Source organism: Hydra viridissima, unplaced genomic scaffold (genome assembly GCF_058129835.1).
Source record: "Hydra viridissima isolate aposymbiotic clone 2 unplaced genomic scaffold, HvirCarnegie_v1 scaffold_6, whole genome shotgun sequence".
NCBI lineage: Eukaryota > Metazoa > Cnidaria > Hydrozoa > Anthoathecata > Hydridae > Hydra > Hydra viridissima.
In genome coordinates, this window is record NW_028324305.1 from 2,568,388 (window position 1) to 2,580,813 (window position 12,426).

The 12,426-nt window shown below is 29.4% G+C and overlaps 2 protein-coding genes and 1 long non-coding RNA gene across 9 annotated transcripts in view; 1 reads left to right on the forward strand and 2 right to left on the reverse strand.

The window, feature by feature from the left end:
* Window positions 1–3,399: 3,399 nt before the first annotated feature.
* Window positions 3,400–5,337, reverse strand: LOC145190169 (uncharacterized). Its single transcript, XM_090090701.1, has 3 exons — window positions 4,997–5,337; window positions 4,482–4,747; window positions 3,400–3,756 (listed from the first exon to the last, which is right to left on the reverse strand). Exons 1-3 carry the CDS (start codon window positions 5,127–5,129, stop codon window positions 3,523–3,525), a joined length of 633 nt encoding a protein of 210 aa, XP_089946827.1. The 5' UTR covers window positions 5,130–5,337; the 3' UTR covers window positions 3,400–3,522.
* Window positions 5,338–7,345: 2,008 nt separating this feature from the next.
* On the reverse strand, window positions 7,346–9,685 carry LOC149886615 (uncharacterized). 2 transcript variants are annotated; one of them, XR_016453527.1, is made up of 3 exons: window positions 9,570–9,685; window positions 8,133–9,336; window positions 7,346–7,854 (listed from the first exon to the last, which is right to left on the reverse strand). It is a non-coding gene; the product is annotated as an uncharacterized LOC149886615 (long non-coding RNA). The 2 variants fall into 2 exon arrangements; XR_016453526.1 differs by lacking the exons at window positions 8,133–9,336; window positions 9,570–9,685 and adding an exon at window positions 7,998–8,122.
* Window positions 8,612–12,426, forward strand: part of LOC149886616 (uncharacterized) — an 8,199-nt gene continuing 4,384 nt past the window's right edge. The window contains exons 1-5 of one of the 6 annotated variants that reach the window (XM_090091096.1): window positions 9,801–9,967; window positions 10,113–10,225; window positions 11,104–11,253; window positions 11,909–12,097; window positions 12,220–12,426. The exon at window positions 12,220–12,426 is cut by the window's right edge and continues 134 nt beyond it. In XM_090091096.1, the coding sequence (XP_089947222.1) occupies window positions 10,198–10,225; window positions 11,104–11,253; window positions 11,909–12,097; window positions 12,220–12,426 (574 nt within the window). In that variant the 5' untranslated portion in view covers window positions 9,801–9,967; window positions 10,113–10,197. Of the gene's footprint in view, window positions 9,093–9,800; window positions 9,968–10,112; window positions 10,248–10,594; window positions 10,848–11,103; window positions 11,254–11,908; window positions 12,098–12,219 lie in introns of those variants that run through there. The other 5 variants (XM_090091094.1, XM_090091099.1, XM_090091095.1 and 2 more) reach the window with 5 other exon arrangements.

The window sequence follows — 12,426 nt, forward strand, 5'->3', positions numbered from 1 at the left end:
TACTTAAAATAACGAAGTCTTAATAAATTTTTTAATTATTCTAATAACACTGTTTCAAGTTTTTATTTCTTGTTTTACTTGATTTTTGACTCGATGATATTTTTATCTACTTATTACTTTAATTGATTTTTGACTCAATAATTTTACTGCGTTTATTACTTTAATTGGTTTTTGACTTTATAATTTTACTATGCGCTCACTTCTTTTACTTGGTTTTTTGACTCGATGATTTTATTATGTGCTTATTACTTTTATTTGATTTGTATTCGGAAATAATCATAGAGTTACTTAAAATTTTATTCGAAAAATCTTATTCTCAAAAATAATCTTTAGTATTAGGGGAACATGGGGTAAGATGACGAATGGAGCAAGATGAGGACCTACTGTTATCTTCAAAGTTCTATTAAATATGAAAGCTGACTGTAGCTGAGAGGAAAAAAGATTGTACCTACTAGATTTATTTATGCTTTCTTTGTAAATATTATTTTCGGGGTGAAAGATAAGCATTAATATAATTTTTCCGATATTAAGAAGAAAAAATTTATCCACTTGTATTTGATTTATTTCATCATTACACCACCAGCTAAAAGTAAAAGAGAATTTCTCGTCAGTTTGTTCAATTTGGAAGTCATACAAGTAGTATGAAGAGTTCTGGATCATTTTGAAGATTGTGTAGCTTAGGGGCAAGATGAACGGGGCAAGATGGCTCGCAGGTAGTTTTGCCAAAGTACAAGAGTTACTATAAACTTGTACTGTATGTTACTCTTGTGCAGTTTAGTCATCATTTCATTGCTTTATAATGCATTAAAATATTTTGTTTGGCATTTTGTTGTCTTGGAATTTGCTATGAACTGATTAGAAGGCTTTTTTTGCATAGCCCTATATAAATATATAGAGTAATTGTTTTAAAATTACATAACCGTTTACATTACTTATTTTATAATCTAGAACTTATGATATCGTGTTATTTGAGAAAGTAATCTTGGAATTTATTTTTATTTTTAATGTCGCCATCCTGCCCCGCATACGGCAAGATGATGATTTGAGGTAACATTTGTTAATGAGTTCTTTCCAGGCTGTTTTCAATTTTTATAAGGTTTTTTTTAATACATAAGTGATACATAATAATTTTTAACAAAAAAATTTTTTATCTTGATAAAGTTTTACTTATTGAAACAGTAATTGATTAAGATGCTTTAAAGTGCTTATCAAAACGTTCAATGATTAGGGTTTTAGTTAAGAACGCGTTGGTTGGACGTCTACGTATATTTATCATTTATTGCTTGTCTCAGTCATTAAAAAGATACGCGATCTATTTTACTTAGTTCTGAGTTTATACTTTTATGGGACTTTTTTTCCTTTAAAATTTTTAAATGGTTATTCATCGTCTATTTGAATTTTTAGTACGAAGAGCCTTGGTCACTCACAAAAAAATTTTAATACTTCTTTGAATAAACCTACTGTTAGCAAAAAATGAATCCACAAATCGGTTGTTTGTTGAAAAAAACTTATGTTAAAAAACTTAATGTGTTTTCCCATGAGAATATTGTTAAAATAATTGAAAAAATAGTATATCAAAAATCCAAATAAACGACTTACTGAGAAATTTATTATTTGAATTTTATTAGTTTTTCATTAACTCATGCACACATTCGTAAGATGTAAGTTACTTATTATAAATTTGATTAAGGTAAGGTTAAATCAATTAATCTTTAAAATTAGGTATAAAGAATAAACAAACAAAAATGTAAAAATCAGTAAATGATAAGAGTTTTAAGAGAGAAACTTTTTTTAGAAATTTTAAACACATTTATAACATCGAAAACAGACGCGTCATGAATTCCTTTAGGTTTTTTTTTTTTTTTTTTTTCGTCAAATCTTTTTTATTATTTTGTCTATTTTTATAATGTTTCCAGCGTTGTTAAATTAGTTATAAAAAGCGTGTCTGATTATTTCTCATTATCTTTTTCTATATTTTTTTTTTTTTTTTTAGTTTTTCTAACTCAATCAGAATGTCACATTCAAAAAATGACATCAGAAGGTCACATTCAAAAAATGACATCAGAAGGTCACATTCAAAAAATGACATCAGAATGTCACATTTAAAAAATGACATCTAGTATTATACATTTAGATGAAATTTTAACTTCAATTTTTTGTCAAATGAAAACTGAACAGTGCTTTATACTTCATCCGGTTTCTACTATCGGTTTCTATCTCTAACTACCCGACCACAATGTGACCACTCCTCATAAAATTTATTTTCAACATAGCTTTAAATAATTATTTGTTTCTTGGCTCTTTATCGTTTCTCATAACAAGATCCACAAGGTTTTATGGGCATAACTTAGGTTTATGTTTGTGTAAAAACTTGTTTAGGCCTTTTTGTGTAATGACTTAGGAAATATACGTGTGACCTCTTTATGTGGTGGCTTTTAAATTAAATATCAGAGAAAAATTAAGAGACTTGTGTCTAATTTTTTCGATTAAGCCACACCAAATATAGGTTTTTATATGTCTAACACACTCTATATAAACTATTTTTAGCTTTAATTTTGCTTTAATAAACAGCTTGGGTTAAAATGATGCAAAGTAAAATTTTCAAGAAAATAATTGAGTCCAGAAAAAGTTAAAATCGTATTATTAGTTAAAATATCTCCTTAACTTTAACAAAATTACATAAACTATTACTGCAAAGCTAATCTTGATTGGTAGATCGAGGAAAAAATCAATAGCAATTCCAAATCTTAGTTGATTGAGGGAAAAATTCTAAACCACAGTAATCCCCTATTGGGCAATCTTTTTCAGACTTACCCTATGTTTATTGCAGCACTTTTTTGTAATATTTAACAACAAATTTTTCATAAATTCAGCATTTGTTAAAGAGTAAATATAATCATAATTGTTTTCCAGGAAAAACTCATTAACAAAGTTGTTTACATGAATACCAACTGCATGGATGTTATCATCAATTCACTGTATTTAGTGACGTTTATAATCGTCTTACTGAATTTGAAAACTCTATGGTTTGAATGGAGAAGGTACAGACGCTCACAAAAAATGAACAGTATTTACAGTATTGTAAATACTGATATTTGGATAAACTGAACTCAATACATTGTCCATTTGAGAATATAAAACATAAACATATTAATAATTTGATAACATTTTTCGATAATTTTATGTAAATAAATAGTATTTTATTATCTTTTTTTACAGTATTTTATTTTTAATTTGAAATATGTGCAGCTAACATTATGTCAAATTTATGGAACTTTAATAAAATAATTTAATAGAAAACCTTTTTTTTTTCGTTAAAATTTTGTTGTGGTGTCTAAAAGTCATCAATGTTGATCGCCTATATCTTAGATATAATTTATAACAGGCTAAAACATGAGGTTTTATATAAAGGTTTAGAAAACAAAAAGAAAGTAACAAACATAATCAAAAAAGCTAAGTTAAGACCACAACAAAACCGCAAAGTTTATGTTTCAGTTTCATTCCGTACCATTGTGTAAACATTTACCAAACCGCATTACCCGTAGATTGAGGATAAACTTCTTCAATGAATTTTTGAGAAAATTCTTTCCACTTAAAACTTTTCTCTTTTTTAGGATTTACCATATTCATTAACAATGTAAACTCTTCAGTCGAAAAATGATTGCCTTGAGTTTTTAGAATATGCTCTAAAGTATTGCTGCTAATGATTCCTGTTTCCTCTGGATCAAAAACTTTGAAAGCATCTTCTATTTCTTCCTAAAAATAGTTTTAAAAATAAGATTTTAATAACAATCGTAGGAGAACGTAACTATCAGAAGCACGCAGTGACAAATAATAAATCCAAACCAATTCTTAGTTTACACAATAATTGTGTTTTGAATTAATAAAATTTAGCTCAGAAATTTAGCGTTGCTTAGTTACTGTATGTTCAAAAACAGACCCTTTTTTTCTTAACTACCAAGGGGACATAAAGGCAATGGCCCCTCACTTTTTTGCAAAGTAAATTTTTTAACTGAAGAAAATCAAATTTAAGAAAAATTACCAAAGTGGCCCCCCTTACTTTAAAAAGTGTTTATGATACTCTTCTATTTTATAATGAAATTAATCTGAACGGGAAATTAAATTTACGATCTGAAATATTCGTAAACAATGTTTGATTGCATTATTACATAAATAACATTCGTTTTCAGAATCTTTTACATACCCACAGATTTACTCTCTCCGTTTCTGGGTGCACCTCTGAAGTCGATCTTAATGGAGCCATGTTTTTTAATATATATTTCTTCTTCGGAATATTATTTCCGCTCAAAAGTTGTTATTTCCGAAAGATAATAAAAGGTCCGCATTTAATAAAAAGAAATTAGTTGCGCATTAGGCGGGAAAATTCTTAATCATGATCTATAAGCAGTTTAATTGCCAAAGTTACATTGAACTGCCTATAAATATACATAAGCAGAAAGTCTGTTTCATATAACACTTACCTCTGTATCTTCGATCGGAAGAATTTGATCAAGCATCATTTGCAAGAAACCAACTAAATCGATTCCCCCTTTATCGTTTTGATCATAAAATTTTATCCATTCTTCTATTGTTTTTGAATCAGTAGGCTCTCCTAGCCCTTCTAAGAGGAGCTTCAAATTTTCAACAGAGAGAAAACTGTCCGGATGTTGACGAAATTTCGTGATAATTGACTGCAAGCTACTGAGGTCAAAACACCCTTGCCTGCTAATGGCAGACATTTCTGTTTCTAAACAGCACAGGAAATTTTCAAACAAATTGTAATCTCAAGGGATATTGACGAGAATGCAATAAAAATTTAATATTTGTTAAGGTGATAGAAAAATTTAAAAATAAATATTCCTGTTATTATTGTTAATACTTTTTTTTTTAAATTTTTTTATTTTATCATTAATAATATTATTACTACTAGTATCATTACAATTTTTCCTTTTTAAAATGAAAAAAACTTTAAAAGGTTGAAGACGGAATTGTTTACCTGGTCTTTCATTACACTGTAAAGAAAACTCAACTTTTTCTCTTGTTTCAGACATTGTAGTGGAAAGATCATTTTCAGGCGCTTGAAACACTTCGTCAACAAAATGTTTTTTTAGCGTGTATACTCTGGCCATTTTGACAAGACTTATACGTATAAGCCTCGATATATCATCTAACTATTTATCTTTCTTTTGCAGGTTCAAAGATCTGATTTCATTTTAGAATACCGAACAAAAAAGAAAACACAATACAAAAATGGACTTATAAATTAGTTAAGAATCTTATTCTTAAAAATTGGGTAAGATCTTAACATAATATTATTATTTTTTAGATTTCTAAAGGATTTCTTACTATGGATTATTATTTATTTATTTTTTTAAGGCAGGTGAACTTCAACTGAAAGAAAAATGAACGGCAACCGGAAAACAGCATTAGCTCGGTATAATTATTTATTTTAAGCTTTAAGTTAGCCTTATTGTTAAAAATAAAAAATGACAAAAAAATCTAAAAACCTCAAGGTCTTTGACTGAAAAATTATTTTAAAATTATAAGATATGAAAAAACAAGGGTATTAACGTCTATCGAACGTCCGAATAATCGAAAAATTTTATTAGCGAAGTCAAATTCCCGGCCACTTGAAATGCAATTTGAATTTCAAACTTGAAGGCAGCTGAAGGTAGTTTTAAACATTCTGCTGAAAAGGTAAAAAAAGTTAGTAAAGCCATCGAGATTTTAATTTCAGCTAATATCTGAATACATTACTATTGTACCTTAATACACTCACATGCACTCACGCACATACACACGCATACACACGCATTAGGAGACACACTTAATTAAACTTTTTAACTTATCTTGGATTGACCAAGACTTTGAATTATGTTAAATAATCAGCATTTATTTTTAATTTGTCATTAGAAAGATTTTAAAAAGCAATATATTCTGAGAAGGAGATGATTGATGCAAAACATCATTGAATTGAAATATGGTGTCAAATATAGTATGTAATAAATAAGTATCAAATTTCGATGCGTCAATGGTGAGAGCAATATAAGGCTACAATATAAAGCTAAGAAGAAACTCAACAAAAAAACTTTCTTTGAGTGGACCTTTTCATGAATTATTATTATCGATCGTAAACAATAAAATTATTAAATAATATTACTAATGGCATCACTTAAATAATTAGAACTATTAATGTTGGTTTTAATTGTTATTAAAAATTATTTTAAGCTAGTAATTGATAGACCATTGTTTCTGCGAAATTGCGTATTTTTATGTCAATTTATCAGCGATTGATAATGCATATTCTGCAGATATCAAGATGATATGATTTTACTATCGCGATGTGCAATATTAGCATTAAGACGTCATTAAATGAATGCCTTTCTTCGATTGTGGACTTGTAGATTTTTATAGAAATATAAAATCATCCTAAAACTTAGAAAAACGTTTTCCCAATATAAAACTTCGTTTTTGCTTGAAGTGAAAAATATAAAACGTCGTTTTTGCTTGAGGCGAAAAATTTCACAAATATTTGGGTATGAGTCTTTATAATAGCAAATTAGTTTTTAATAGGTAGAGAAGATAAATAAAATTAATTAACGATAAAACTGTAGCTAAGTTGAAAAATCCCATTAAGAAAAGCAGTGAACCTCACCATGATTTATGATTAATTTTTTTCTGTTTATTTTTCTCTGTGTAACTCAGGCTTGAGTTGGTAACTTCCATTAATTTAAATTTTATGAACGTACAAAACGTGAAGAGTTAAGCAAATTTTAATCTCGCGTAAAATATTTTGTTCAATATTTTAAAGTTGATTTTCAGAAGATCTGAAGCTCGATTTTTTAATTAAAAGATTAAAGAGGGAGAAGGTTTTTTTTAAAGTTCCCAGCTTCATGCTTCAAAGAAAACTCAAACGATCTCTTGCCCTACTTAGTGTGTTTTCCTAACGCTTATCAATTTCTAGAATATCATAAAGTTTATAAGATGGTGGAAGTCAAGATTTCATGCAACGTGTCTTTTTAAAAAGTTTGTATTTATAAAGTTTTTTATTAATCGTATATTTAATTAAAAGACTCCGGCCGAAATACCGGCTGCAAATTCATTCTGAGTTAATCGAGTATGTTAAAAGACGATTTCCGGCCCGAAGATTGCGCGACCGAAGATTACTGAATAAACATTCAATTCAGCATCAGAATATAAGAAGAAAAAAAAAATTAATAGAAACAAAATGGGAACTGCATGAAGCAAATATTTGTCTCATTTAAAGAAAAAATTAGTTTACAAAAGGTCTAGACCTTTTCGCCTGCGTTCTGGAAAATAATCAGATTAATAAATACGCATCCTGTTTACCAAATAAGATTTTTTGAATCTGTAAACACTTTTTTTTCCAAAGCTAAGTCTATCTACGTTGTAGTTCCTGTTTGTTTCCGATTCTTTTTACTTTATTATTAATTCAGAGGAAATGTAAAAAGTCTGAAAAAAAATTATCCAGATAATTTTGAAAGAGACGCAGCACCATCAAACGTCTCTCTTTCGTCGGTTGTCTCGTTTGTCTCGTTTTGTTTTATTCTGAGACAAAATTGAGAATTCGTTGCTTAAATGAAAAATGATTTACCATTGAATGATGGTGTCTGTAACGTCATTCAGCTATTTTAAGTATACAGGAGGCCAGCCTACCTCCCAAAAATCCACTCAATGATAGGAAAAGTCTTGAGCAGTTACCGCATGCTGCTTAGGAAAAAATTCTCTCCAAATACGAAGAGGATCATGAATCAATTGTACATCAACAAATATTGACAAATCTTGAACAAACAATGCAATTGATTGATGCGCGTTAAGGTAATTCGAACGATCCTAAATATGAAAATTAAAATTATCATAACAACCATTAAAAGATAGATTTTTTTTTTACAGATAAAACAAAACAAAACAACAAAAAAAGAAAAAATGATTATCACAGTAGTTATTTGTTTATCATAATATCTTGAAAATCTAACTTTTAAAAGCATTTTTTTTTTCAACCACAAACTCGTTGATAAACGAATATATAAGACATTTAGTCACAGTTGGTGGTTAAACTTTGTTAAAATAAATACCAATCAAACTTGAAAATCACAAATAAACATTCGTACGTTTTGTGTAAACATTTTTTAGTTTAAAAAATGCGTCACGCTAGTCCAACGATAAAAAATGTGTACAATAATTTAAAGAAGATTTTTTGTCATCTCCGCGATAAGTCAGGATATATCCGTCTATTCGATGTACGTGACGATCATTTTTAGGCCAGACAATTTGTTAATATCTGTTAAGCGTCGCCTTAATTACTCTTCTTGTTGTGAGATAATCCTATTACTTCATTCATTAAACCGCACTATATAAAAATATTAGCCATTTTGTTACAAAGATTACACACAAACTTCACTTGTAAATTAAATTCAAGTACTGTTTGGCGAGGCAATTAACCACGGTAACGAAGTTCGATATTCTAGGAACACTGTTCATTGATGTGTGTGAATACAAAGAAAGTCTGGAAAACAACTTAAAATTTCTTTTAAAGAAACTTGAATTCTATATTTACATACATTTGCTTACCTCTAAGTGAAGTGGTGGGATGGCGATTCAGATGATGTACATGATTTGGATTAACCTTGCGCTGGTCTCGTATACAAAATCATGCATCATGCTTCTTAACGGTAACTGGAAACAAAAAACCCCTGCTGAAAGAACTAAGGATGCAGAGTTTGTTCTTACTGCTAAGATCCTTTACACAACTCCATCGCTCAATCATCCGCAATTTTATTCTGCAACTTTTGAAGTGCTAAACGTGCTCAAAGGCTGGGATTTGATGAAGAGGCTGCACAACAAAAAGAGTTCCTCCATTATAAGCATGGACCCTAAAATAGTGGCAACCGCAAACGGTTTTAGTGACAGTTTTAAGCTATGTTTTTCCTCCGTTGAAGTAGGAAAAACATATGCACTATTTCTTGGATATAAGAGAGAATCCTATGAGCTTGTTGCAAAGTATGACGATCTCTTTGGTGCCGCTGAGCGACTTTATAAACGCACTGAAAAAGACATTTTGGAATCATTAGGTAGGTGGGGCTTCTGAGATTATAATCTTTGAAAATTCATTTTACACTTCTCTTGACACATGCTTAACAAAATTGAAAATCCTTTATCCTAATAAAAGGAATAATTAACAGTTAAATCTTTTTTCTAGTTGATTTTTTTTTTTTTTTAATTCGAATAGCTTTCTAGTCGAAACGGCTTTCAAGTCGAAACGGCTTTTTTTTAGTCGGTTCAATATTTTCTTAAACCTACACGTTACACGTTTGTCTAAAAAAAAAAAAAATTTCTTTTATTTTAAAAACAAGATAAATGAATCAGATAACGTCAATATGAGTCAGTAAGTAACGATTTTTATCGTGTTTTTGTGGATGCAACAGTTTTTAAAATTTCATTAACCATCGTGGTAAAAACAAAAAGCTGAAATTCATTTTCGCTTATGAAACGTGAGTCAACAAAATAAATACATAAATACAAAATCTGGTAAATGTCAATCAGCTTACGTCAAAAAAAATACTTCCATTTATTCATATAAGAGAAATGTGCAAATATATTTTTCGATAAGCAACCAACTTGTTCTAACAGTTAAAGCAGGAGAAAATTTCTCAGTTAATTTTGATTTAAAAATAAAAAAATTTACAAATTTGAAACGATAGTAACGACCTTTTTTCAGATAATTTTTAAGTAAAGATTATGAAACCTGGTTTCCACTTATTATTTTACAATTTTGTTCTTTGTATTAATAGCACAAAATTAATTTCACCTAAACAGCGATGAAACATGGTAATTGTCATCAGATAAAGTCTGGGTACGAGATTTCATCGAAAGAGAAAGAGCATTTGATGAAGAAACTTTTTTTCAACAGCTTTTTATGACGGAGATTGAAGAAGATACTAATTGGGTAGGGCAATATTCTTCCAAGGAATAAATCGGAACGGAAAGCCGGTTAACTTCAAAAAATACTTATAATTTTACATGAAAGAGGCCTTAGGATTATATTAAGAATCGGAACTTTGATTTTCATTTCCGCGAACAACTTTTTTTAGGTGTTTACTATTCTGCCGCTTTGATGAAAATGATCTGCTTAGTGGCACCTTAAATCCTCTGCTTAGTGGCACCTCAACTCCTCTGATGTACATTTTAAGAAATGATTCCAAAAGTATTTCTTTTTTTCAAAGCCGGTGTGTAATTAAAGTTTGTAATAGATGTAAAAATCATGCTTGGAGTAATCGCATTACTTCATTTATTGTGATTAGATTTGTAAGACATAAACTTGAGATAATTCATCATATTCTATAGGGTGATATTGTCAAGCGTACAAACACGTTAATTTAAATGACACTTCACGTCCCATCAGAAAAAAACGTAAGAAACCAGAAAATTAAACACTTTAATTAAAAGAATGGCGGTTTTATGAAAGATCCCTGACATGTGAGCTGTCAAGCAAAGAAACTTTTTAAAATAAACGACAAGTTTTAAAACTTTAACGCAGATTTCATTCCCAGTAGGATAATTTTGTTAAAAAATCTTTTACTTCGCATAAGCAACTTTCGCATTGTATAACAGATTACATCAGATTATCTATAATCAACAACTAAAATATCAACAAAAAGGTTTTTTTCAGTTTGCTCTTTTTACAGATTTATTATTTCTCAATGTCACATCGATCATGGATTCAGATCGAGACAACTAATATTTAATATAAAAATGGTATGGATATGCTGGATAAGAAATTCATAGTCTGACCTACTTGACCGTATTGATTTTGAGATCGTAATCAAGTGAGAAATAGTTGAAGCGAACGTCCTTGAAAACACTCTAGGAATTTCAATTAACTTAAGTTTGAAGCAAGAGTTGCATAAAAATAAACCATAAAACAGCTGCATGTTTTATTATTAATGTCATTTCTAATGTTCAGATGTTAACGTCGCTTGGCTAAATATCGGATGCAAAACGGTTTTTTTATAAAATTAGATAAAGAATATTTAAGATTACTATTTTTAGCTTTCCCATAGGACTTTTATCTCTCTTTTACAGGCTGGCGCAGTTGGAATGCGTGGACAAACTGCAACAAATCGTGTGGTACAGGGATTCAAAAGCGTACGCGGCAATGCCTTAAAGAAACGCGCGATGTGTGTCACGGTCGAACTGAAGAGCTTAGAGAATGCAACACATTTTCTTGTGACAGTAAGTGTCACTTTTCATTTTTACTCAGAAAATATAATGTTGAAAGTTTGTTTTTTTAATTCGTTTCGAAAATTCATTTTATCAGTTTTTAGGGGATCGAAATTTTCATTCTTCTTCGAAAAAGGTTTTTCATGTAAAAATGGTTTTTAAAACATTTTGGCATAACAACAGAGTAATATAACGAAAATTGTAATACATAAGTAAAGATATGAAATACTCTTTTAAATTTCTATGCATCGTTTAATTTGAAAATTAAGAATAATTCTAGTTTGATCTAATAATAAAAGGTCGTACAATGAACTAATGCTTATTCCCAGGTTCTTTTGTGATTTATGAAATAGCGAATGACGTCGTTTAAAAATAAAGCTTCTATTTTTGTTTCCTATATTAAACTGTCTGCAAAAAGTTTTCATTAATGCGCAGTTTTTTATTTTTTATTTTAGCTATTTAGTAATTTACATAATTGAAAATATTCTGTCCAGCGCCTTATTCATCCAAAGTGTTTATTTATAAATCATTTTTTGATGTTTCAAAAATAAAAAACCTTTATCAAACTAACTAAACCCCAATAAAAAAAAAATTTTTGATTTGCAATTTTTTTATACATCCTCAATGAGTCCCTTTTTAAATGCCATGTGCTGTTACTTTAATTTAGCCTCAAAAGATGCTCTTTTAATGATTCGAACCTTAAAAGAGGAATCAAGAATATTCGCGCATTCATGGAAAACTCAAGGGGAGGTTTCTAGCAACACAATAAAAAAATCAAATGTTCTTTTTGCCCCACTCTACTTATTATTTCCAGATCGTTTCCCCATTTCTGAAGTTCTACACATAACTTTTAAAGGTAAGCTATATTGCTTCGAATGATGATATCTGTTTGTATCACGTTTATGCCACAAATCAGTTGACAATACGAATGATCTTCATCAAAGATTTTTAAGCAAATGGCCTCTGGATTAATTTTAGGTCCTGTGAAAGACTCCCAATTCATCTTTAGCATGTACAACGCTAATAACAAAATGATTATGGGACTAAAGGTTTCACCCTACCAATTCGCTATAGATTATGATCAAACCATTAACAATGCACTCAGTATTAGGCACAGTAATCCTTTCCAATATGCCTTCACTCAAGAAATGCTATATACGATAGCATTAGAAATGAATGCGGAAA